General features: G+C 41.6%; 1 protein-coding gene across 1 annotated transcript in view; it reads left to right on the forward strand.

Moving 5' to 3' along the window:
* The window catches only part of ldlrad3 (low density lipoprotein receptor class A domain containing 3), an 84652-nt gene extending 57501 nt beyond the window's left edge, over nucleotides 1-27151 (forward strand). The window contains exons 5-6 of the mRNA XM_083893123.1: nucleotides 23881-24280; nucleotides 25538-27151. Coding sequence (XP_083749249.1) covers nucleotides 23881-24280; nucleotides 25538-25742 — 605 coding nt within the window. The 3' untranslated portion in view covers nucleotides 25743-27151. The remainder of the gene's footprint in view (nucleotides 1-23880; nucleotides 24281-25537) is intronic.
* Nucleotides 27152-27741: the final 590 nt, after the last annotated feature.

Genomic DNA, 27741 nt, shown 5'->3' on the forward strand with positions numbered 1-27741 from the left:
AAAAACCACTGTGGACTGTGAAGAGGGGATCAGAGTGTGGGGAAAGATAAGTAACCAGGGCACCAGGCAGAGAAAGGAATACGCTGGCAGAAAAACTGACTGACAGGTGCGGGAAGCAAAGGTACGAGCGGAACAGAGAGGAGCACTGGGGAACGGATAACAACAAAGTGAGCAATCAGGATTAGGATGACGGGAGTCGAGCTCGAAAAGTGAGGTGGGAAGGAAACACAGCGGGGTCTGACAAACGTGTGGACAAAGTGAGGGGAAGAGAATAGTGTGTATGATGGTGGCGAGGGAGTGGAGAGATGAGAGTAGACCTGTAGAGAATGATATTTAGTTGGAGGTCAAAGTGAATAGGGAGTCTTGATTGGTCTCTGCATGCAACAGTGGACTAATTTATGGTAATTACTGGGTTCTGCTCAGTCTTTCTCAATTGCAGTCTTTTTTTTTTCCCACTGCCCTCTCACTCCTTTCTCTGTCTGACTCACTCTGCTCATGTACCATTAACCTCCCATCAGCATCTCACAGTTCTGATGGTTGACTCCAGTCTCCAGCCTCTCCTCATCACTACTTCGCACTATTTCACCTCCTTGTGACCCTTTGTCTTGTCTCCTCTCGTCACGGGGCTTTCATCTCTCGCCTCCATTCTCTGCCCTCACATGCAGCCTCTGCTGTCTCTCACTCGCTCGCTTCTTAGTTTGCGCGGTACTCGCATATGGACGCCCACATGCCAGGGGCATGTTAAAACCATGCTGGAGATTAAGAGTGGGTGAAGTTGGAGGGGGAGGGAGGGAGGGAGAGGCAAGAGCGATACAGTGAACAATGAAAGAGCTTTTTGTGGTGTTTTTCACCCTTGGTCTTTCTCTTAAGTAGCTTTGTTTGGTGGATGTATTATGTATAAAAGGAAGGGACAAGTGTGCCTGCAGGAAAAATTCAAATGTACTGGTACACATGTACTCTGAACAATGTCCTCTGAGTGAATACAAATGTTGTTTCCAGTCAGAATAAATTGCATTCCAAAAAGAGACTTGTTAATCAAACTTTTTTAGGACACATCAAAACGATTACTTTCACTGTCAGTGTGGCAGCAGCACCCATCATCACATCTCTGCATTCAGCGAACATTCAGCACAGTTTTTTTTTTATTGAATGTCATGTACTCCCCATAATGACTTAACGGGGACATTTGGATGTAAAATTGAACAGCTGAAACACTTTTGTGTTTCAGCTGTTCAATTTCAGCTGCTACACTGTTTGTTTAGTAGTCGGATCGTTTGGCAGTACATGGGTTCACCACCAAGCTAAACACTGAACGATAACAGAATAGGAATAGAAATGAGACCAAAATGGAGTAAAAGTTCTGCCCTGTATGATAAACTTTACATCACTGTGACCCAATGTAATGGTAAATGTTTTTTGTTTTTTTTATATAGCGCTTTTCCAGTCTTGATGACCACTCAAAGCTGCTTTACGCAATTATGCAAATTAGGTGATGACGTCATTTAGCAACTTCGAACTTATCGTTCATTTATCGTTATCGTGGTGATCTGCTCAATATACCGTGATATTGATTTGAGGCCATATCGCCCCAGCCCTACGCTGCCGGCACAGCCGTCAGGAGCCACGTGGGGTTCAGTGTCTTGCCCAAGGACACATCGGCCTGTAGAATCGAATCGAACCCACAACCGTTGAATTGAAAGACGACTCGCTCACCCACTGAGCCACCGTCGCCCCGCGTATAGCCAACAATCTCACACGAAAGCACTTGACTAAGAATGTGTGATTGTTTGCACATCATGTTGAAGCCTCTAATTGTCAGGATTATCTTGTCAACCCTTTTTTTTTTCTACATTTCTAATTGTGAAACACTTTCTTTATGTGCCTTTGTTTTTCTGTGCTGAGCTATAGGTGATTTCTTCCCAGATTATGTCTAATAGCCATGGATGATAAGACCGACTGGCTGTATTCCTGAGAGATGGCTCGTGAGTGATGTTTTGTAGTTGCTAGCCTAGTTTCTCAAAGCAAATTCTACCACTTCTGTCAGTCTACTGGGAAACATTTAAGCCATGCATGAGAGTATAGAAATAGCTTTAGAACTGCAGTGCTCTATAACTTCATTTTCATTTTATCCAAGAATGTATTAAACCATTGCTTATTTAACACGTAGCACCAAAATATGTAATTCTCCTCTGAGACACTGTAAATGTGCTCCTTTAAATCTTTATTTGTGCTTCAAAGTGAAATGCCTCACATAGTTTGCGGATAAACTTTTCATGGCATTCTGAGTGTATGAAGACAAATAATGATTTTTTTAGCTTGAGCCTTTGTGCCTTTCCTGCTTTTCGCGTGTGTAATTACATCAAGCCGTGCATCATCACCGAACCTACCTGAGTCGGCTGCACAATATCCCTCTTTTCCACAGTATCATAATACTCCCCTAGGCTACAGATGATGCATGGGCGGAAGCTGCATTATTAATTAGACGGGCACCAAGTTAACTCGGCTGCACTGTGTGCTGCAGCTTCATGTGTGGTCTGTCTCATTTGTGGTCGTGTGGGTGGGAGATCCTGTTTCTTTGTTGCAGAGTATATGTGCACACACGTCTGAGCCCTGTACTGACGGATAGGATCATCAATTAATGCACATATTTTCAAAAAAGCCATAATTATAAGGGACAGGCAAAGGTGTATGTGAGACCGAGTAAATTGATGGGGATAAATTATATGGGTAATGATGCCGCGCTGTACGTTCATGCATACCCATTACTGTGGATGTCTAACTCATTAAAATAAAACTCCTGCTGAGAATAAGACGTAAAAAAAAAAGGGAACGGTTGGTACAGCCTGAAAATAAAGACACCAGGGAGAGAGAACGCAAAACAAATATTCATAAAGTGTTTAGTGATCAAACGTTGGAAAGAAGTTTGTCAATAAAGATTGACAAATAACTCAAGGCAGTGTGTGAATGAGGGGACGGAATGGAAAAAGAGATCTTGAACGAGTACGCTGTGTAGCGGCAAGGTTAGAGGAATGAATGAATCAATTTCTCCCACTTTCCCTTTGAGCCCAATTGCTTAAATTCAATGTTATATATAATTATAATTTCTTCAAATTTATAAGCTAGGTAAATATTTCTTCAGCAGTGATAGAATTTAAAAATCCAGACAAAATCCATAATTAGTATGAGCATCATACTAATCACAGCATGTTATCATCGGTTGATTTTTTTTTCCTGCCTTGAGACATCTTGAGTTTTTTCTGATTTATTTCAGTTTGATCCACAGAATTCTTTTTGTTGTTGTTGTTGTTGTTTTAAATCAGAAGTGGTTCTTAATTTAGAAAAAGGCTGGAGAGCCCCCGCTGTATAATACATGCATAATTGATTTTTTGGAAACATTGATCCTAATTGTCTGTGTTGTGTTAACAGCGTTTCCCTTCAGCGACAGGACTTTTGTTCTATTTTCTTCTGCATAATGAAGCCGTGGGGTTTTTTTTTTTTCAAGTAGCCAAGAGGAGAGGTGTCAATGCATGTTCACAAGACATCTTCACCAGCGATCAGATATTGCTGTAGAGTCTTTTTGGACTTCAAGAGGAAGCCAGTCAGCTATTTCCAGTCGCCGCGCTTCACTTGATGTGCAATCCGCAGGGTGCGAAAAAAGAGGGTGACAGACGAGAGAAGGATTGAGATGCAGTAATAGCTACCGTGGATGCAAAGAGAGACTACACAGAGATGGTGACATACTTACCATACCTTCTGGTGCGGCAAACTAAGATTCCTGCTGGGATTTTGATCAATTCGCTTTTCGTTTTTTTCCCTGCGCTGCTTCCGAATGTGGCTTCAGCTCGCACAGCATGACCAGTATTTTTGTTCACAGATCTGCTGCAAACCTGGCTTCCCATATGAAAAAAAAGGTCATGACTTTGTTAAGACACATTTATCTCAGGAACTGCTCCAAAAAAAAAACAGCCTTATCTGTGACCTCCACACACCAGGCTGCCTTTAGGCATGGATCCCCTATCTCGCCTTGCTTCTTCATGCCGAGCTGTCACACTTAGAGTCAATATGTACAAGCAGCATGACTGACCATCATGCTCTGCTTCTTATCGCTGAGACAGAGCCCATTGATTCCGCTCGAGCTGAATACAAGAGATATGAGAGCAAGCGATGGACCTTCCAGTGGGCTGTGTTGGTCTGTTGTTTGACTGATAAAAAAGACACAGCGGCTCCTTATGCCTCCACCAGCCTGACCAGTCCTATTGTTGAACGAGAGGGGATTAGACGGCAAAATGGGCATGAGGGGGTTTTGCTCTGCTTCTTAACCTGAAGATGAAAAAGTTTGAGGTGCAGCAAAGGGAGGATTGGCATTGTTGGCCACTGATTTTAGCCCATTTTTTTGGTGTGTGGGTGTTGTACAGTATATGTGTGTTTAATGGATGAGCCAAAATGATATTCAGTTTCTTTTGGGCCGATACTGGTCACTGGACCAGATCACATCTGATACGATTCAAAAACCTTAAATATCACATACATGCTCCACTGAGCACATGTTTTTTTTAAGGCAGACATGCTCCAACAGCACTTGAACAGATTGTGAGTTAGGAATGCACATGTCTACCATGCTGCATTGATCATGTAAGTTATGTTGATTCAGAGATAAATACATTTGTGTGATTTATAAATAAAGATTTATATCTGTTTTTTGTTTTTTTTTATCCCTCTCAATCTTAATGCACATCCTGACCTCTCCTATTTTAGCTGAGAATTATCGTAGCATGGCTTGCCAGAATAAAGTGGAACTGTGAGGTGGATGTGGGGGAGCTGCCGAGCTGAAATCTCCGTACCTTTAACAGATAAAAGTCTCGAGCATTCTGTCTTACCTCCCCTTTGCAGTCAATGTCATATCCCAGCCTCAGTGCATACTAATGGTTGCAGACAGTGAAGGCCACATTATACTTCTCCGACTGTGTAATGCGTTATCCGACTGCGTGACCACAGAGACCCCTCGAGCCTTCATACTTCTGCGTCGTGGACGGATACGCGCTGCAATTTCCCGCCCGATCAGTAGGGGTCGCTGCGCAAGGTTGTTTTTGGCTACTGTGAGCAATGGCGTCCGAGAGAGAAAGACTGTTGTTGTTGAAACAGTGGCCGTTTCTCTCTTTTCTGTGTCACGGAATGCAGTTTTAAGATAATTTGAGGCGAGAAATTGGCCATTTAGAGTCTAAACATGTGCTGTGTGTGTTAAGATATGACGTATTTATAGTTTGGCAGCGACGTTGTCGGCGGTGATCAGCTCCGCCTCTGTGGACGCTCGGTGCGCACTGTGAGCCGGCACAGAGCAGCTTCGCTCGGCCTGTCCTGAGGACCAATCGCAGCCCTTGCTGTCTCCGTTGTCCCTTGACGGAGTGACGGACACTTACAAAAATATTTTGTGCAGTCGTAGGAGTATAAATTGGGCTTGACAGTGCATACAGTACACATGGATTACTTAACCAGGATACTACTTGTATTTCTCATTTCCATCTTGTATCATATATTTTTTACTAGGGGTGAAAGTGTTCATATTCCAGTTATTAGATTGGATACGTTTCATGTTTCGTGTTGTGACATATAAAATGTTATTGTTCACAATCTGTCTGGAAGGACAGCTGAAGATAACTGATTAATAACAATATGGCTCATTACAGAATTTCATTGGGTTGAGACATGGTGAGATTCTACTGTTATTGAAAATGAAATTGTTTTGATCGTATGTGGTGCTTGTTTTCACATGGAGTTGTACAGAAGAAAAACATCAGTATGCCCCGATAGAGGCAGCTTAATTTCTTATTGACTTTGTTTTACACACACAAACTAGTTGTTTTGTGTACTGAATCATTAGAATCAGTTAATTAAAAAGATATGTTCACAGAATCTCTCAGTACTTCTTGCATGACCGGAGCACAGACTCCATCTGAGGGTTGTGATATGGCTCGGCGCTCACGCTCGCTGGCTTTCGGCAGTGCTGTTGCTAAATACACAAGACTCTGTTAAATATTGAGATTTTAGACATTTCCCTCGCTAAATGTTGGAGATTAACGCATGTTTTTTTCAGGATTTTCGAGTCTTTTTAATTGATCCTACGGTTCAGCATTGTTCGGTTTGATTCTTGTGTCGGACGTCATGCCTCTTCCTTTGACGGCACTCACGACCAATCAGTGGCGGGCTGTATGATGACGTCACGCGTAGTATCATCTCAGCTCACTTGGAACCTCGCCAGAGCAGGTACTAAAAAAAGTACCAGGTACTCATGGAAAAGCGAAATAACCATGCCGTGCCGAGGCGAGTCAAGTCACCCTGGGACCATTTAGTGGAAAAGCTCCATGAATTGACCGTAGGAGTGTGAGAGTGAATGGATGTTTGTCTCTGTATGTGGCCCCTGTGATGGACTGGCGATCTGTCCAGGGTGTGACCTTGCCTTTTGCCCTGTGTCAGCTGAGATTGGCACCAGCGTCCCCCGTGACCCTCATGTGGAGGATAAAGTGGTAGATGATGGATGGGTGGAGTTATTGCATCAGAGCATAGTGATCTTTTTTTTTTTTTTTTTTTGCTACAGTGGCAGTAATACTCTGCTGTATTGTATATTTCTGCATGCTTGATTGTAAAGGTATTAGAGGTTGTTTTTGTCTGTGTTTTCTGCAGTACATGGTTTTGAAAAGACATTTCAGTTTCATTTGAAGGCTCACATTACAATTACATTTTGTTCTGTTAAACTTCTCTCTACTTGGCCTGATTTTACTTATTTTATTATTAGCAGGTCCAGCTAAATGTAGCAGTTCACTTAAATTGTGTTTTCATGTTACGTACCACTGTCACATTCACGTTAGATAAATGTCAGACTGACTGACATGCAATTTGCATTGATTTTGGAAATATGACTTGTGGGTTATTGTCAAATTAAATGTTGGTTTAAAAAGGGAAAAAGATTGACGTTTATCAATATTAAATTATCTATAAATGGAAAATGGCAATAAAGCTGACTCGAAATGCAAAATGATCTGGCACCCAGGTTTCGCGATACAGATTGTGAAATGATTCAGCCCTGATTCTAACCTACAGTACTAAACTGGCAGATTTTGCTGTAATTTATGAGAATGACAATTAATCATATGTCACTTATGTGATTCCGTATTGTTATTGATTATAGATTATTATAATAAAAAACGACATAAATAAATACTCTATTCATCCCGCAGAAGTAAGATCTCGGAAAACCAAATCAAGTACTTTCAAGTGGAAGCTCACTCCCAATTTCCTGTATGTGTGTGTGGTTTTATTGAGTCTCGGTGTTGACCCTGAAACTTCTGCATCACTAACAGTCCAATTCAACTTTATTTATCCCAAAGGCATTTTTTGTTTTGGGACAAGTAGAAAAAAGACAAAAGCAGGCTACAGATGTCCTCTGGTAAACATCCACAAAAACACAACACAATAACCGATCTGTTTAGTTGCACTTAGTTAAAGTGTAATAATCGCTTGAATGATGGTACAGTGAAAAACATAATAAATATTACATTTTAAACATCTCTTAACACTTGTTTGTTTGGGAACATTCAACTCTTTTTCAACCTGGAGACGACTTGAATTGCGGTCACGTTCATTTCCTCTGAAGTAATTGGATGTAAACACCCAGTTAAAATTATGAAACTCTTGCTTCTAATTCTCTGTGCAAAACTAAAAACAAATAGTTTTTTTTTTTTTCTCCGCCACACAATAGATTAGAAAAAGACTGCATATTTGTGTGTCATCATTTTTCAGTGCTGATACAGTAAACTGCAGCACAGCAGCCGTTTAACCTGCTTTAATCTCCTCTGCAGACCTGACAGCAACCAGTGCACTTTGTGACAAATGCAGCTGGTGAAACTCTGAGTGGCAGCTTGAGAATGAACGATGGCTGAACTGCAACTTGCGTGATCAATAAACCTGACATCTACACTGGAATTACACACACACACACACACACACACACACACACCTTAAAAGAAGCAGAAATAACCATGCACCAGTTTGACTGCCAGCTCCCGTCAGAGAGTTGGATAAGTGCTCGCAGTTTAACTCACAGTTCTGTGTTGTGACAGTAGTGACAGCTGTTACAGCAGAATGTGAGAGGAGCATTTTTGTACAATATCTTGGCTCTTCTTCTCTTCTTACCACGTTGTGCAACTTAGCATTTTTGGTAACTGTTACAATTTATGTTAAGATTTATTTATTATATACCTGTCAAAACAAGAGTTTTTCTTATTAGTGTTTTCAACAATGCTATGACATTGGGGATTTACAGTTTTTCCTCAATTGTTTATATATTATCAGAAAGTGTTGCTCAATTTGTCACAAGGGATTTCACAAATCTCATGCAAAATGAAACGCAGCCCTCAAAATCATGGTGTTGCTATATGCTCAAAGGTAGGGTTGGAGATCCTGGAAAAACAGTTAGAGCATTCTACATTTTGAATTCAAAGTCCAAACCCCTTTCTTCAGACTTCCCTCCTAAGCTTTGCCTCCAGAACACAGGAACATGCATTGAACACAGATTCACGAGCGCTGCGCAGCTTCGGTAACTTTCTGTACTTTTCTGTGACAAAATATGCCAAACAACAAATACTCAAGTCAACCTACCTGTCCAGTAGAAACAGGGCCACCATGGCATCATTTTGCAGCCCTTGTTGTCGCCACCGTTCAAACACAGCACCAATGTTCACTCTGGTCTTGGATGGCTCTGCATCAGCCTTTTTCTTGGCAGTAGCTTTCCCAAAAAACGTCTTTTGTTTGCAACCAACAGCGGATCCTCTTGGTCCGGGCACATCCGGTTGTGTGCATTGTACCGCAGAAGAAGAATAACGTCCGTTGTGGAGGTTTTTCACGAGCGACAGTGTCTTCTGACTCTGGGTCTGACCCGGGTCAAAGTCATAAAAGGGACTACGGCGGGGAGTTGTGACCAAACTGTTTTTAAACGTTGTTAAAACAATGTTTTGATAATGAGTAGCAGTGCATCCACCGTTCCAGAGGGGGGAGCTGCACTTCTGAGAGCTGGTGTGCTAATTATGTCCCTTCCGGGTACTGGCCAATCACAAGACAGTTGGGAAGGCTCTACACTGGCTGGCCAATCACAACACAGTCTGTCTTCTGGGTGTGAGATTTCAGTCTGAAACACCGCGGCTGAGGAGAGCGTCAGTAAGGAGAGATTTATATCGGCTCTTTTACAGCAACTAGGAGGTTTTTGACCAGAAAAACAAGTTAATGTATGTAAGTAGACCTCCATAACTCACATATATGTGCAACAGGACCACTCTATGTGAGCTTTAAGTAATACGGTAAAAAAATGTTCCAGGAAATTATTTTCCATCCCACCTTTAAGTCTTATAGAGAGATCAATACAAAACAGGCCATGTTGCATATTCAAGTGTGTGGACCTAAGTGAAGAAGCATAGGGTTTCTGTCCCAAAATAGGATATACAATACTTGTACAGGCAACACAACATTTCTACTATGTAAGTACAAGGAGTAACACTGCAAAGAAAATAAGTGCACAGCTGTGCCAAAAGACACATTTAGTAGAAGTCACTTGAGGTCTTTTTTATACTTTGACACATGGTTGAAGTGTGCTTCTAATTAGGTTTTGCACTGGTGCAACATTGTCTGAGACTAATTGGTAATCAGAGTGTTTGAGTGAAGGTCGGCGTTTCTAGGTGAACAGAGTGAGCTCAGTGAGGCTTTTTGTGTCCAGAGATTTGCAAAAGTGTGATTCAGAATGATATATGAATCAATGGAATTATGCTTACAATTTAGCATTTTGGAGGCACGCTGTTGATATATGAGCTTCACGTTTTCTGAACTGTGTGTGCATGGCTCCAGTGTTTGTGTGTATAAAATGGGGAAAAACTAAAAATTACACCTCCATAGGTTTCTTCCATCTTCCCGCTAGATTCAATTAGTGATTAAAAAGAATAAAACAATGAACTTCTGCAGCTTTTAATCGTGCCTATTAAAGATGCTCTAGATCAAACATACGGCCCGCGGGCCAGAACCGGCCCACCAGAAGGACCAATCCAGCCCGCAAGATGAATTTGTGTAAACTACTGTTGTGAGAATGCTGTGGCCCCTTTAAGAGCCGGGTGGGCAGCGCTGTATGTGTGTGCTCCTAGAGAGAAATGTTGTGTTTCAAGCCTGCTGAGAGAAATAAGCGCTCAGATTCTTCCAGATCAGAGTGTCTGCCTGTTCATCCCCTATTTGTAGCAGTAAGGGTGTTAACCTGGAGCAGCCACACTTCAATATCTCCCCAGCGCTTCCTTGCCCACTGTTCAGAAGCAGAGCAGGAAAGTTTACACTACATCGAAGACCCTGCGACCCTGGGGTCGCATTTTTATTAGCTCCCATTTTAGTTTCAGGAATACTACATACATGGGTAGTAAAAATAATTTCTAGATCTTGACATGTTCTAATCATACGTGACATACATGTTTAGTTTCAGATACCTGTGACTAAATGAGCTGTACCTTTGTAGGTCCACAGAGTTGCAACACAACTGTGCAAGTGGGGAACTTAAGCATAACGGGTTCAGTTCTTTCATAATATGTTTTATGAAAAGATTCATTAAACTCAAAACAAAGGGAAACCAGTGGAGTTCTTGTTGTTTATTGGTTATTATGCTGTTATTCTACTCCAGCCCACTTGAGACCAGACTGCTCTGTATGTGGCCTCTGACTTACAATGAGTTTGACACTCCTGCTCGAGCTGTAAGGGATGAGAGACAAAGGAGACAACTCCTTCTTTGCAATCTCCTTCTTTATTATGGGTACTTCTGGATGTCGTCCAGCAGTAGAATACTTACTTTTGTACTAAAGCCTCATCTAAGCTTTAGGTAAATGTCGGGAATACATTGTCTCCATCATTGATGTTAACAATCTGAGATCTGCACACAGGAAGAATTATTCTGCTTCTGCAATAACTAACAATGAAAAAGACACTTAAAAGGTCCAGTGTTTCGTGCTACTTTCACACTTAAATCAGCAAGTATAGTCGATTAACACCCCTGTACGTCACTCGTGTAAATTGTGATGTCAAGAACAAACCATGTAGCTCAGTGAAAATGTTCCAGTGGTTGCCATTTATCTTGTCTTCAGTCCCTCGTTCAGTCAATTTTGATGAGTGATGAGTTAACGATGAATATTGAGCACTGTCCCAAGTCGTAAAAGCCCCTTGCTTAAACTGTATAAAAGGCTTAGTCTAAGGCTACAAAGACCAAATGTTGTTTTAGTTTTAAAAAATGCACAAACATATTTATTGTCATTTAATTCAAATTCTGGCAATAAACCCACCTAAATGTTACACTCTAGATCTTTAAATTACAGTTAAATTACTGTGCATCAGCAGCAAGCAATGACTGAACCAAGGCTCATTAAAGAGCAGTAGCAAGAATTTAACTAAAAAGAAGCTGGAGTTGTTTTAAAACTGTGAATATTTTAGAGAATGTTGGACTGTGTGCTCCATCAGGAGGTAATCACTTCCAACATTCTGCTGCCCCTGCCAGACTTTTTTTTAGTAATTGGGCTTGTGTGCTGTATCTGAAATAGTCTCCAAAAAGCTATGTGACAGCATCTTTTGCTGCTCAACTTATCATCCTCGGCATCAAACAATCTCTGTCATCATATTTTTTGGCCAGGGTGCCTCTGGCACCATTAACATGATAAATCCAAAGGTAATGGACAGAAAATCTGCTTTACTTATAACTCTCTCGATGTTAAAGATGAAATACGCTCGTCCACTGTCTCTCCAAAATATTTGTGGAGCTCGCGTCTGTCCTCCAGGACAAATGGGGCAAGATAAGTGTAAAAGTAAGCCATTTAAATTCAACACTGTGCCCACATAACTCTGTCCTCGCAGATTTTAACAGATTGTAGCATAGTCGTCGTGACTGAACTATATTTCAACAGAAGAAAACAACTCATTCTTCTTCTCTTTTAAGTTATTCACTTAGTTTTTCCACATTTGCACTTAATGAACCTCCTAATTCGCTGTGAATATCAGCCAACACCCTTCTCAACACTGAACCTTCTGTTTTGTACGAAAGTTGTGTAAGTCACTAAATCCAATTTTCCCCCAAAACAGTCAGTCTTTTATGTATCGTCTGCCTGTGATTCAGGCTGACAGATGAGTCAACGTCTCCTCTATGACTCCTGTATGTCATCCTGCCTGCTGTCTATCCACAGGCTTCAGTTTATTATAATCTGCTGTCCCTCATGGGAGGCTGCTTCTTCCTGCACAGACACTCACTGTCCTGTATGAGACTCTTAATCACCACAGTGTTATCTGTCATCTCCATCACATCCGAGCTTTGGGCACTAAGTGTGTGTGTGTGTGTGTGTGTGTGTGTAGCAGGCACTTGTGAGTACTGTTTGTGTCCACTCTCTGGTTTCCCAACTCACCTTTCTACCCCTAAGGATAGTTGCCATGGTGACTGCGCCCGTCTGCTTCGGTGGGACGGGCTTTGCAGTGAAAGCCTCTCAGCGATCCCGAGCCACCTCTCACCCTCCCATTCTTCCTCATCCTGCAGACAGGAAGAACAAAAAACGCCTAGCCTTCAGAGCCGCGCTACTGCAGGGTTTTCCCGAAGCAGAAAAACTCCAACTTGTGTGCCTCTGTTAAAGTATGCAACATGTAACGAATAGTTCAATAAGCATTAGTAATAATCATAGTCCATCTATTCACCAGAATCTTAAGTCTCCCCCCCTTTGTGCTACAGTGGCTACTCCTCTGTCCCACTTCTCACCTAGTGGCCAGTGAGTGTATATTCATACACTGTACACATAGTCCAGTTTTACACCTCATTTTTTACAGCCTCCAAGTGCAGCTCCATGTATAAGAAATGAGATTCTCGGAGAGAAAAGATGAATAAATATTAGACATTAACTATACATAGCCTACTTATGTCGGTCCTGCCCTTTCTGCTTTCATGATCATACAAATTTTGTTGAAGCATTAGCAGGAATTTGCATGGTTATTAGTTATTAAAGCAGCCTCACATCGCTGTTATTAGAAATGCTTGTTGCAGTGGTGCTTACCTCATTTATCAGCTCTGCCGTTTCCCTAACCCCAACCTCGCTCTCTATTATTTTACAGTCAGCATTTAACCTTGCTCATTTAAAATAGTTGCTCCATAAATTTATCAGTCGCTTTCTTTCGACTACCCCCGCAACCTTGCGTGTCCTATCTTCCCCATCTGTCCCCCGTCTCTCTGCTCTGTGGATGTTCTCCAGACACTGAAGACATCCATTAACTCTAACCCACCTCCATTCCACTCGCCCACACTAAGCTCTGACTGAGTGTTATGGGGGGTCTGACAGTGGCGAGCAATGGAGCGAACAAGTTATTACAGGACAGGCAAATAGAGGCTCGATGAAGCATGAAAACCTTCCTTCCCTGGAGCAACACTTTACACAGGCACACACAAACGGAACACATGCAAACACTTACAGCACAAATATTCAAGCTCTCTTTCAAGTGAGACATGCACAAGTTCATACTGAGGGAAAGGAAAGGTAGGTTTATGCAATATTACATACATATTTTATTTTGCCTTCCTCTCTATATGAATGCAAACAAGAACAGACATCGTTCAGGACAAAATACAGCAGTAGGATCAGGCAGACGGCATGGGCCATGAATAATAACACTAACACTGTGGTGCTGAAGGGATCTGGAACAGTCCTGTCACAGAGCGGCTAACATGCTCTGCTTCCCAGCCTCGCTCGGAAGAGCAGCTTTCACTCAAGCAATCCTTTGTGTCCCAGCAGGGAAAACTTTGCCAACACAACGAGGGTGATCACATTGTGAAGTAAAAAAGGGTGTAAACTCCCACTCCAGAGAGTGAGAGAGAGGAGAGTTTCATATGTTGAATTTGCTAAATAAGTCATCCAAACCATGTAGTCGAATTTTGGAAGCAGCCATTTTTAATCTGAAATCCACAAATTAAGTGCATGTGTTGACTAAATGAGGCTCTTTTGATACGGCCTGAAATGATTGCTTGAAGCTCAAAGGGCTTTGGCAATGGGTGGAGGTCAGAGCGATAAAGTACTTAAAGACACCATGTGAGGCAGGAGCAGCCTGATAATGAAATCTCAGCAGACTTTGCCTAAACATGCAGTGCAAACCAGGTTTCCGGGAGATAAAAGGTCTCAATGCTTCACAGATGGGTTTCAGCAGGGACACCTGCATCAAAAGCTGTTTATCAGGGGTTGCCTGAGTGCACGTGTCTCATCTGTAAGATACAGTACAACAACATCATATCATGGTAGAGTGGTCAAAGCGTGCGGTTGAGGTGACAGGAGAGACGTTTACGCACGGAATAACGTGTTTGATCTGTATCTGGGCGTCTGAGCGGAGAAAGGGTAATGAACTTGCAGTAATGGAAGGTCAGAATGTGACTGAATCAGACAGAACACCTCAGGAGTTGTTCAGGTTGGCCGAGTGATTGGATTACATTAGACGGTGTCTATGAATTAAAATTAATAGGCTCTGCTCTTCTACAAGCCAAGATGAAGTCCTCAAAGAGGATGATTCTCATCTTCAAAGTCAGTATGAATAATGAAAATTGCTGTGACAATCAGCCACTAGGTCTTTTAAAAGACCTACAGAAAAATAAAAACACTACTTGGACTACTTTTCATAATCAGCCAGGTAGGGGTAGGTCAAAATATTGATGTGGTCATATATCACCCTTTTTCCTTGCGCAATACGATAATCAATATGTCAGGGCAAATATTAATATTTTAATAAATAAATAAATTAAGCTCTGAAGTAAACAGTCCCTTCCAGTTTTACTTGCCAGATGTTGCTACTTCATGTCTGCTCATGGCGACGCTGCTCAAATGAATGAGTGAGACCACACAGAGAGGCCTGAACCGGTAAACATATGGTGACCCAGTTTTTATTCAACATGATTTAGGTGTTTTTTTTTTGGATGACCTGTTAATATTATTGTTTTTCTTGAATCAGTTATTTTGAATTAAATATCTGAGTGAACTGCAGTGCAGGCACACATTGCAAATAGAAGTGACGGACCATACGTAAAAGCTGTTAAATTTATTGTTAATTTGATCAATTTTGTCATTAAATAAGCTGCTATGTTTTCTCATATGGAGGAAAGTAAGAGAGTTGAGCATCATATATTGGCTGTAGGCTGCCCTGATTTCTAAAGATTTTGGCCGACCTCTAAAATAAATCTTGCTCACGTCACTTCAGTGATTTTGCAGACAATAAAACTCCTGCTTCTCACCTGCTTGCCATAGTGCGCAGGAAGTGATGTGATCAAAGTACAATGCAGGCAAAATGCAGAGCACAGGATAGAAAAGTGAAGCAGTAACTGCAGTATAATGAATGAGTTATATTATATTTGCATTGTGGTTGTGCTTTAAGTTTAATAGATAGGGAAAATGGAGACTGTGAGACAGTAAAAGTAATATGGTCCCAGGCTTATAATCCTTGTTAGCGTTGTTTTTGTGACCATAGTTTCCCCCAGTTTGGTTTTTACCATCTCGATTCCACTGTGCTGGCAGTGATGTGTGAAGATAGTAAAGGCACGAGTGAACCAAGCATCCTTAAAAGTTGTCGTTTGTTGTTTCCCCCTGTCTTTCTTGTTTTTTTTTTTCCCCAGACCATGTGGCAGGGCTTTATTGAGCTTGCTGTGTGCCAGGATGAAAGGTTTCTGTGTGATTGTGTTTGTACTGCTGCTTATATGTGTGTGTAAAAAACGTGTTTGAAATGTTACCTTTGAACTTACTTACTTTACTGTAAGCGTTGTTCATGAACGTGCCTGGCTGCCCGGCATATTTGGGGACTGTATGTGAATTGCACATGTGTGCATTGCTTTGTGGATATGTTTGAAGCCAGATGGCACACACACACACACACACACACACACACTAAAGTCACATCCCATACCCTCCCCCTGCTCTGGATGCCCGCCCCATACTAACAGATGCGGTGTGTATGTGTTAACAGTACATATGCATGTAGCCAAGTAAAAATGTGAGCTGTCTGCCCCCTAGTGGATTCTCTGCTCTCCTCTCCTTCTTCCCTTCTTCCCTTGAGCAAAGCTACATTCTGTCCAAGTCTGTCACTTTCACGTGGCGCTGCACCACTGCTCTTTTTGTCACTCTGTCATTGTGGGTGTAATTGAAGCAACAGGACTGCCAAAGGAGTCTGCAGCCCCACACCTGTAATTAACGTCAGACAAAGTGACTGCAGTAAGAGAAAGCGCTGCTGTGAACAAACTCTATCGACTGAAGACAGTCATTCTCGATATGCAGCAGCAAACCCTGGAATACGGAAGCCAAGGAATGATTACATTTCCCCCCCCCGAAACACTTTGGATTCTTTTCAAAGATGGCACTTTGTGAATGTTAAATGAGTCATCAGTGCAAAGGGAATATGCAGCACATCTGTGCTGTTCAGTAGATTTTCCTTCAGGAGTGAGCCAGAGGGGGGGGAAATGTATCCATTCTTATTTTTTTTTCAGAGGTGTTTAATGTGTGGTAATAAAGATATGTGGAGTCTTTTATTAGCCCTGATTTCTTTACATTTTATTTTGCTCATGCATCTGTGGATAAGCTTACTTCCAACTGTGTTTAGTCAGCATAGTCAGTGCCAGGTAGCCAATGAGGAATAAAAATGTGTGCTCCATTAAAAAAATAAATAGTTGTACCTCAGCAACTAAGTGAGGTTACTCTCGATCTGCGGCATTGTTTGAATAGAGAAAGACAACAAATGGTGTGTGTGTGTGTGTGTGTGTGTGTGTGTGGGTGGGGGGGGGGGTCCTATATTATATATATTTTTTTAGAATGAGATTAGTTCTTGTACTTTTTTAAAGTTCAGAATAAAAAGTGCGTCACATGCACAAGGTCATACTGTTTCTTTCTCTTCTGGAGTGGCCTCGAGAGTGTGAATCTGAGTCATGTCTGAATTCAGACAAACCACAGCTCTTTGAGTTTTTAGTTCACGCAAAAAAAGAAAAAGAGGGTCAGGGATTCCAGGCTAAAAGAACTCATTCCTGGTACCGAGGCACGCAACTGTCTGACTCATCCTCCTGTAAATGATTGCTGTGAAGTTTCCTTTTATTACACTGAGATCGGGGGAGAACCTTGGAAAGACACGACAAAAGATCCTCGCTGCTCTCTTTAGACATACGCTCACCTGTTTCTACCTCTCTCAGCTCCATTGTTCACCATTGCAGCATCTATGACCTCTCTGGATCATTGTTCAGTCCTCTCCAGCTCAGGGAATACGGCTGATGCAAGGAGGAGATAATGAAAAAGACTATTGGAGAGAGCAAGGCAGTGAAAGAGGGAACGATGTGGAAGAGTACAATAAGGAAAGTAAGAAATGGTGAAGAAAGGTTGAATAGGAGAAAGTTTTTTGTCGTTGCTGATAAGCATTATGTTGAGTGTAAGACTCGGGCTGAGTGCACATGTATATTATGAAGACAAAGGAACAAGTCATCTCCGTGACAGTAAATTACCAAGAAGAGGATAGAAGACTGGGACAGGGGGTGGACAGGAGAGAGAGAGAGAGAGAGGGAAGAGCTCTGGAAAGCACAATGCTGAAGATGGGAGGGAAACAAAAGGCAGCAGAAGTGGTGGAGCAGAGGCGAGAGGGGAGAAAGGGGACAGGGGAGGAGGAGGAGGAGGTGAGATGGAGTGATGTGGGGAGAAGGCACTCTCATGTAATTAAAGTGGCCTAGTTGAAAGGCTGCACCTTGCCCCCCCCCCCCCCCCCCCCCCCCGCACCCCCCTTTTCATTCCAAGCCTCCACATACTGTACGGTGGCAGGTTTATGAGTTTATGAAGACAGCATAAAAGCACCACGAGACGCCGACACCATTGTAGAGTTAGGTTATTAATGCGGAACACAAGTGCGTCTATGTGCTAGAGATGGGTATTTCAAGCAAAAGTGCATTTTGACAGTCACTGGGGATTATCCCATGAATATTCGTATCTCCCGTCAAAGGCGTCAGTGCTCCAGCCAAACCCTACGTGACAGACTTTAAATTACTCTTGTACATCAGGCATCATTTTTAGAGGGCATTTCTTCACAGAAGAAAACAAAGAAAACAATCAACCCCAGCACATGAGAGCTAGTCAGAGTAATGCTGGCTCCATGTAATGTTGGGAGCACATTTGGGACTCCATCTGACACAGTCACGGAACTACAACTGAACGGGTTGTGATTTGCTCACAATCGCCAAATTTCAGCAATGAGCTTACAGGAGGAGGTCCAAGTTGCATTCAGGAAACCGTGTAAATGTCATCACTTCTGCAAAAGCATTGATAATGTACTAATCAAATGCCCGCTGCGACCACCAACTTGCACCTCAAATTTGGTGACTGGTGAAAGAAAGAAATGTTTAATCAATACAATCTCTGATAAGTTTTTTTTTTTTTATCTGTTCATTATAATCATGAATAATCATATTAATTGGTCAGTGTTTCATCATAAAAACACATTTTCACGCTCAGACCTTTTATTTACATTCAGGTAATCAGTAAATCTCTGATATACTTTATGTGCTTGATGACAAGCCCTGCAGCAGATCAATTTTTTTGTATGAAATCAAACGAGCTAGAAGAGGGACTTCGTACTGTCAACACCGCTCAAGTAAGACTGCTAATCATATTCTGTTAAGTCTTGACAACACAGGAACTTTGATGTTATATATTTTGATGTTGTATAAGTATAGTATCGTATTAGTAAAACTTATACTACAGTTTACTGTGTGTCTCAGTAGATTTCTGTCCTAAAGGAGTGCACACAATTATTATACAGTAGATAGAATTTAAAAAAGAAAGGCTTCATCATTTATTTCTTCTCAAGTTCCATCTGACTCTGGCTCACACAGATGATGTACTGTTAAAAACAAACATTTAACACTTTTCACACTTTAGATTTGCACATAGGAACTGAACCACGTACAAAGTAAACATATCATCCTGACTCTGTGTGCGAGACTCTTTTCATTTTCTTTTTCTTTTTGAATCAAAGTCATTGTTATAGTGTGACCTTCCTTACCCTGTCGTTGCATGTGATGGACACATTTTCTCTTTTATTCATGGACAACAGACTACACGAAATTAGCTGGGACTTAATGACACACACCAGGGCTGAGAGGGTTCACACACACACACACACACACAGAAACTGCTTCAGTATCTTTTTTTTTTCCAGTGTTTTTTTTTTCTGTCTTTTCATCACTTGTGCAATTTTGAGCAGCCTTTCAGGCCTCTCTTGCTAATATAGGCTCCCATTGTTAGTGTTTCAGCATTATGAGTTTCTTTTGTGTGTGCAACTCTGTGCTCCCAGAAGCCCGCACTGAAACATGATAGGCAGCATGGGGTGGCAGTAGTGAGATCTCTTTATTGGTGCTTTTCTTTTACTGGGTAATTATGGAAATAATTCTTCTTTGTTTGCGCCTTTCTCTGCTGACGGTCCAGTTCTTAATTAATTGGTAGCGTGAAGGACCGGCCAATTTTAAATCACAGGGGAGGAGTCGAGGGGGGCTTGTTTTATTGGCCGATGCCAGGTCGGGGGCAACGGGCGGGTGGAGCATCTGATTAGATTAGATTTAATTAAAGCATGGGGCCCCCTGACTACACGTTGGTACATAAATGGGCTCTATGCCAGGCTGGTCGTTGTTGGGAATTGAATGGTATGTGCTCACACATGTCGCTGAATGCGCCACGAGGCCTTGAAGGTCAGGTAGACGGGGAAAACATAAGGCGTGGTTTCAGGAGGAAACAGAGGAGGAGCTGACAAACACTCCCTCTCTGATGAGAGCTTGCTGGCGTGTCCACACAAACGGTTTAACGTATGCTTTTATAGTGCGTCTCCCAGTAACTTTCTGCTGTCTCATAATTGGACTACAACAGAGGGTTAGAGTAGCTTAGCCAATGAGCACAGGTCTGAGATGTTCAGTCCACATGGATTGCTTTGGTATCAATGTGATAGAACACTTCTATGGGATGACATATCGTCCCATAAAATATGTTTGACTCCATAATGAAGGCTAGGGGCATTGTGGGTAAACAAGGCCAAAACATATACGCATGTAGAGCGATAGCCAGGAGAAATGGCCGAGCCCATTGTTGCAGCGTATTCTATATAGTATGTTCACATAAAATGATAGGATTTGATGCAGCTCCATGTTTTGCTCGTATGTGGAGGAATTTGTTCTGCATTAACCAACAGATGATCGAGTGTTCATGTTCGGTTTGGTTCGGCTTTCAACCATAGATGCAGGGAAAATGTCCACACAACTTGCAATCTAAACAAGGCCTAAAGCTGAATAACCACCTTACTTTATTGTCATATCAGAGTTAGACTTTCCTCTAATAGGTATTTGGATTCAGTAACTTTCTTCAACACAGAGACTATTCAACACTTGTGTCTGCCGTGTTGTCTTTGTGTGCAGCTACAGCTTCATTCTCTCTGGCGTGCACAGGTGGAGGAAATCTCTTGCCTGCGTTATACACAGTATATCGCCAGGAGTTTGAAAGTCTATAAGCCTTGAATACATTAAACAGCACCGAAAGGACTTCATCATGTGGGAGATGGAATCCTTGCGGATACACAGAGGCATTTTCAGACTATTGATTCAACCTCGGGCTACATCACCGCGTAATGGCCATTTTCTGGCGAGCGTTTTTTGCACAGCGTCCTCAGCTGTCACGTCTGCATGATTGCTAGTGAATTTCACAAAGATGTGAATCCTGTTGGGTATTAAGCTTTAATACACACAGTCCATTGAGCTTCAATACAAACAAAAAACCTCAAACAAAGAACATTGAAAGTGTCCCAGTGAGTGTTTTGAACCTTTTTTAAGAGGCACACAGAGGTTTAATGTTGAGTCCACCCCCCCCACCCCACCCCCCAGAGGCATTAGCGTAATTTGAACTGAAACAGCCACTGTAAAAGACTTTTATGTAACCCATTCCTCATTAGCACAGTCTCTCTGCACATCCATAATAAATAGGTCCCCTTCCATTCTCCCTCCCTCTTTAATACAACAGTACTGTCTGCTGTAAGCAGCTGAAATGCCATTTACACTACTCTTACTCCAAGTGCCTGATTGAAATTCCCACTTTGCGTGAATAGTGAAGTGATATTCCCTCATCCCATCACAAATAATAAGCCGCAATGCTTTGTGTGTGAGTACAGTAGGCCCTTTACTTATCGCAAGCCAGCGAGTTGGCTGCTGCGTGTTTCCTACTGCCGGCCACAGCTCTCATTGCGAACATTGCCCAGACTACTAAGTAGTTTATAGACTCTCCTTTTCCCCCTGCAACAAACCTGGTAATCTGTGACAGTCCCTGGTGTCCTCTCTGTCTCCTCATATCTTCGACACTGAGCAAAAAACGGTTCCTTTTTTTTAATCTAAAACTGCTGGTATCTGTTTTGCCCTCACAAAGCCTTGTTTAGCCTCTGTATTTTCTCTCCCTTTATAACAAAAAGTAGGGGTCTCTCATTTAAACTGAGTCCTCACTTTTCAGAAGTACCCTCTACACTGAGCACGACGCTGCATTTGTTCGCCTTGTCTCCGGGAGCTCTCGTGGAGATTCTGACTGCTGTCATGCTTATTATTTTGCGCTCTCATCTCCTAGAGAGGCTGCCTCCATTGAATCATGTAGAGACTGCTTTTCAAAATGCACCCGAAAACAATTTGCTGCTTGATATTCACAGCCATTCACTTCACCCCTCCTCTTTATTCCCCTGGCTCTTCAACTCCACTAGACATCGTACCATTTACTCAACCTTCTATTCCCCTAAATTGTTTACTTCTTAACCATCCTTCCTTCCTTCCTTCCTTCCTTCATTCCCCTCAACATCTCCGACACCATCATACTCTCTCGTTGCCCCAAACTCGTCCATCACCAATAATCCATTTTCTTTTCATCTCCTCTGGGGATGGCTCAATACTACTTTTTCATGTCAAAATTGGGCACATCTTTTTTTTTTTTATATATATATATTTTATCATAGAGTTCTAGCGTGTAACTTCTGTTGCCAAACTTCTGTGTCACGACCTTCCTTGACACCTCCACCAAACCTCAGGTGAACTTTCTAAAAGCATGACTTTAGAATCCATATTTCAACCGTTCTTTCTTTCTTTTCTGAATCTCACTACCTCACTCATTTTCATTTCTCAGAGGACCAGTTGTTAAGGCCCTGGTTTACTTCTGTGCACATGCACGCCACAGTTGCTCGTAGCATATCGTGTGTCCTGGTATACTGCATGTGCACGATGCGCGTTGAGTATACCAGGGCCTTCCACCCATCCATCCATTATACACACCCTGGACAGTTCGCCAGTCCATCGCAGGGCCACATATAGAGACAAACAACCATTCACTCACACACCTATGGTCAATTTAGAGTGACCAATTGACTGTGGGAGGAAGCCGGAGAACCCGGAGAAAACCCACGCACACACAAGGAGAACATGCAAACTCCTTCAAACTCCGGAAAGGCCCTTATTATGAAGTTGTTCCAAACGGGGCTTTAACTCAGGAACCTGGGTCTTCTTGCTGCAAAGGCAAGAGTGCTAACCACTACGACAACTATTACTTTAGCAGTTATTATTTACCACAAACTGTGAACTCATATGTCAATCCTAAAAATCAGATTTTGGACGAAATAGTGTAGTATGACATTGAGGTCGACGACATAATAAAGTATGACGTTTTGTCACATTTTGGACCAAAATTTTTTTTTCAAAAAAATGGTCAGATTTTGGACGAAATAGTGTAGTATGACATTAAGGTCGACGACAAAGTATAGTATGACATTTTGTCACATTGTGGACCAAAATGTTCTTTTCAAAAAATAGTGTAATATGACATTGAGGTCGAAAACATAGTATAGTATGACGTTTTGTCACATTTTGGGCTAAAAACAGAATTTCAAAAAAATGTATCGATTTTGGACGACATAGTATAGTATGACGTTTTGGTCAAATTTTGGACCAAAAATGTTTTTTTCCAAAAAAATGTTAGATTTTGGACGAAATAGTGTAGTATGACATTGAGGTCGATGACATAGTATAGTATGACGTTTTGGTCACATTTTGGGCTAAAAATAGAATTTCAAAAAGATTTTGGACGACATAGTATAGTATGATGTTTTTGTCAAATTTTGGACCAAAATTTTTTCTTTTTTTTTAAATGGTCTGATTTTGGACGAAATAGTGTATAGTATGACATTGAGGTCGACGACAGTATAGTATGACGTTTGTGCTTATTGAAATTACACACTACAGCTTTAAAATATGTCCACATTGCTCACATGATCCCTGCAGGATGGCGGACATGTGAGTTCCTGACTCACATTCTCAGTTAAACGATGCCTTGTGTCTCATGACGTTGGTGGAACACATCTGTCTCTCTCTCTCTCTTTCCCTGTCTTTACTGCCTGGGCTTAGTGAAGCATTTATGGGATTTTTTTGGTGAACAAAACAATTCTTTATTTGTTCATGCTGACACACAAATACAGTTGCACACAAATACGTTCTAAATCAGTATGCCACTAATACATCACGTATCTGTTACCAAAACAAAAACATGCATCAGTGTGACACAGAGCCGCAGCGGCACATCCTCACATATAACAAAGAGAAAATGATAGTTCAGGCACACAAAATGACAGCTGTGATCTATTCATTTTTGGACTTTATTGGATTTTATCTTTTTCTCTTTCTGATATTCAATCATTTCTTTTTCTTTTTTTTTTACTAGTATTGGACTCGAAACAATAATAAATAGCATAGTGGCTCATCCCTCATCTTTTCCCTCTCTACCACAGAAGCCCCTGGCCAGGACTTTGTGACACTTGACTACCGCCTGCGTTACTATCCCAGCATTACCTACGCGGTCATCGGCAGTGCTGTCATCTTCGTCCTGGTGGTGGCACTGTTGGCCTTGGTGGTCCACCACCAGAGGAAGCGTAGCGTCCTGTTGCCCAGAGGCGTCAGAGGAGGCGCACACCACCACCACCACCAGCCCCTGCTGCTGTCCCGTCTGGTCATCTTGGACCGAGGCCATGTCCATCCCGGTGGTCCTGGTCTCTCACCCGGCTCCTCCCTCACAACGGGCCAGTACAGCGCAACAACTCAGGCACTGCAGCTGCTGTCTGGGACCCTGTATCCCTCTGGACTCTCCGTGGACTCACCCCCGTCATACTCACAAGCTGTTCTGGATGTCAGGTAAAAAATGATGCCAACAGTTGCTTGGAAATGTGTCATAAAATATATGAAAATGTCATATATAAGTAAGATATGGCAACCCGAAAGCTGAGAGCTGAAAATTTGGTTTTGTGAGTTTCAAATAAGAACCGTAGCAAATATAAGCCGATTTAGTGCTAATACTACTTAATCTACTACTGAACTACTACTTTTCATTTACTTGTCCACTAATATACTTTTCACACATAAAATATGTTGGATGATTCAATTAACTCCTATAAACATTTGGCCCAGTTCAGTTCATTACCGTATGGTATTCCGTTGTCAAACGTTGAGAAGGAAGTACCAACATAACTGATCCCGTTCCTCCCAGCTTTTGTCATCCTTCTGTTTCGGTACCAAGCTCAGTGGTCACAGGGTGGAGCTGGACAGCCTGCGTTGATTTATCAACAGAGACTCATCACTTGGCCTGCAGCCTTTTCTCAAATAAAGCTTGTCTTCCTCGAGTGATAAAATGCCACATGCCAAGAAGAAAGAACATGGAATTCTTGATGTCCTCCATTGTTGCTCTTTGTTTACTGTGTCGCCTTCTTCTTTTAAGGAATTAATTGGCCAGGTGGGCATTAATCTAGGTGTAACATTCCAAACTGCACCGTGGCAAACTAAACTCCACTGCTTTGTGGAAAAGGAGCTTCATAGTGATGTTTAAAAAGCTAATTGTAAATTCTAACAAACACTGAACTCCAAAGAATAAGCTCAGGTGGGAGGTTAAAAAAAGGACTCAAGCAAGTAGGACAAATTAAAACATTTGCTTCTATAATAATCACATTTATAAACTGAACTTTTTGCATCTCATTTGCAAAGTGATTCATAGTATGGTCTTAAATGTCAAGTTTATACAGTGAATAATGAATATGAAATACGTATGGGTTACAGGTTTCCTTAAGTAAGGACAAGCTCTTTCATAATTGCCTTATGGGAGTGGGAGGTTGGCAGTTCAAACCCCGGCCTGGGTGAAACTTAATGAAAAATTGTACCTGCAGTCTTTCTGTTCACCACTCAGCGTAAACGGAGGTGAAGGGAAGGTAAACTGTGAGGGTCTAGCAGCATCTCATCCAGGGCAAGTAGAAATGCTTCTATTCGCCTCATCCTATGGAAATCGGAGATAAGCACAGTGTGTATGAGTGTATGATCTAGTCATACAACCAATTACCACTTACACTATCACATTATGACATCATATTCTTTCTCTATCCCCCCCACCCCGCTTGTCCCTAGTCGGCCTCCCTGGTTTGATCTCCCTCCTCCTCCGTACCTCCCTGATAGAGACCTTCCGTCAGCAGACGAGCTGCCTCAGTACGAGGCCACACAGGACCCTTTGAACCACCATCCTGCCTGTCCCACTGCGCCTTCCACACAGCGAACTGTGGCCTCAGGCACACGGCTGAGTTCCAGCACCAGAGAAGAGTCGGAGCAGCATTAGCCCCTTTCTTTGAAACTTACAATTGGTGGAACTTAGAGACTAACGGACTAAATGCTGCTGGGTTACTTGAGGCCATCACAGTCCACTACAAGGAACTGCTGAGGATATTTATCCAGGACTGAGAGACTCCTTACCTTCCTTCTTTGGCTCCCTGAAGCAAAGACCTGCTTCCTGAGCCACACTGATATTGTATGCTGGCTCACCCTGCTGGAGACACGGCTGCACTACACCTTCATATTCAGTGATTTGTCCTTTGTTCAGTGCTGGCGAATAATGTTCTCTTTGAGTACTGTAAGTATTTTTGCTTGATAAGATAACAGTAGGTACAATCTGTGTGTCCAAATAAAGAGTGAACTGCCATTCATTAATGAGGAAAGCACGTAGTGGCAGCAACTTAAAAGGTCATTTTGTTTGAGCGTTACATGAAACTCCTTTTGTGATGCTCGTCATAATACCTTACATTTCAGACCTGCAAGATTAAGGGTTATAAGAGATGTTCTATTCGTGTAAAAGTCTGAACTCGGTACGGTCAATGTTGCTACATTTGACTTTCAACAGTGTTTTCTCACTTCTTACTGAATTTAAAAATGACAATTCATCATATGTTACAGAACATAAGAGAAACATACAGAGGTGCTGCAAAAATCAATTCATAAATAAATAATTAATAATGTTCCTCTTTATTTTGGTGGTACCCAAGACTGGAGATATTAAAGGTCAGTGTATTTTAAAAAAGGACCATTGACTCTTAATGATAATAATGAGTTTACTGTTAATGTTTTTATCATTCCTCTGAAAAAAAAACAACAACAATTGGCCCATTTGTGCCTTTATATATGAAATGTTTTCATACATACGTTTAAGCCTCAAAGTACAACAACCCTTATGTGAGCTCCCACAGTAGCAAACATTTAAGATTCCTTAAAATGGTATTGTTTGTCAAATTCTGCTTGACAATAGTAAATGTATATAGACTCAAGAAAGTCGTACTGAGAAGTATTAAAGCGTGACTGATGAAATCCACACCTGAAGGATCTGTGTTCAACACATTTGTGTTCATTTTCAAAATGGTTTGTATGACACTGTACATATAAGACAGCAAAAATATATATATTTAGAAGTAGAAAACTACTTTAAAGCGTAAAGGTTCAGTGTGTAAAATGTAGTCACATTGAATGGTGAAGTTGCAGCTGAATATCCCTCCCTTCCAAGTGTGTTGGAGGATGTAAATATGAACGAATCATTCTGGGTAATGAAAAACAACAAATCATACAATCAAGGTGATTTTACACCCTATTCAATTTCTGCCCAAAAGAATCAACTCAAAATTGTACACACTGGACCTTTAAAGTGAGAGATGAATGTGTAGTAAAATGTACATAGTGTATGTTGTTGCATCTTATTTTTTTTTCTTCTAGAGCAGCAGTTAAAATACAAACCAAAGATAATCATGATTGATCCTTTTATTTGTTTTTAAGGGTATTATTATCCATCCAAAGGAATGATTGTGTCACAGATGTTTGTATCCGTATTATATTAAAACATCCATTCTGTCAAATTGTGCATTTTTGAGTCCGAAGTTTTATTTGCTGTATAACTTCTTCTTTGTGTCATTATGTATATCAAGACCAGACCATTTCATCAAATTCTGTCCTTTACTTTTTGAGTTAGGCATAAACAGACAAAACAAATGTGGGCATATACATAACCATAGTGTCTGCTGTTTTGTAAAAAGCACATTAAATCAAAGTATCTTTTTTTCTCGACATACAGTATCAGTAGAGCAATAGCCCTGCAGTTCTACTTTTTCACCAATAGATGTCCCTGTGGCTCCATCAGAGCAGCCTCATATACAGTGCAGTTCAGCTCCTAATTTCTGTCCTGCCTCAGTGGCATAAACCTCCACTTTTGGTTTGGTCATGGAGCCACACATATTTGATTATATACATACATTTTGGACTACATACTACCTATGACTTGTTTTGTCAAATTTTAGACG

The sequence above is a fragment of the Microchirus variegatus genome (genome assembly GCF_963457635.1).
Source record: "Microchirus variegatus genome assembly, chromosome: 8".
In the NCBI taxonomy this organism is placed as follows: domain Eukaryota; kingdom Metazoa; phylum Chordata; class Actinopteri; order Pleuronectiformes; family Soleidae; genus Microchirus; species Microchirus variegatus.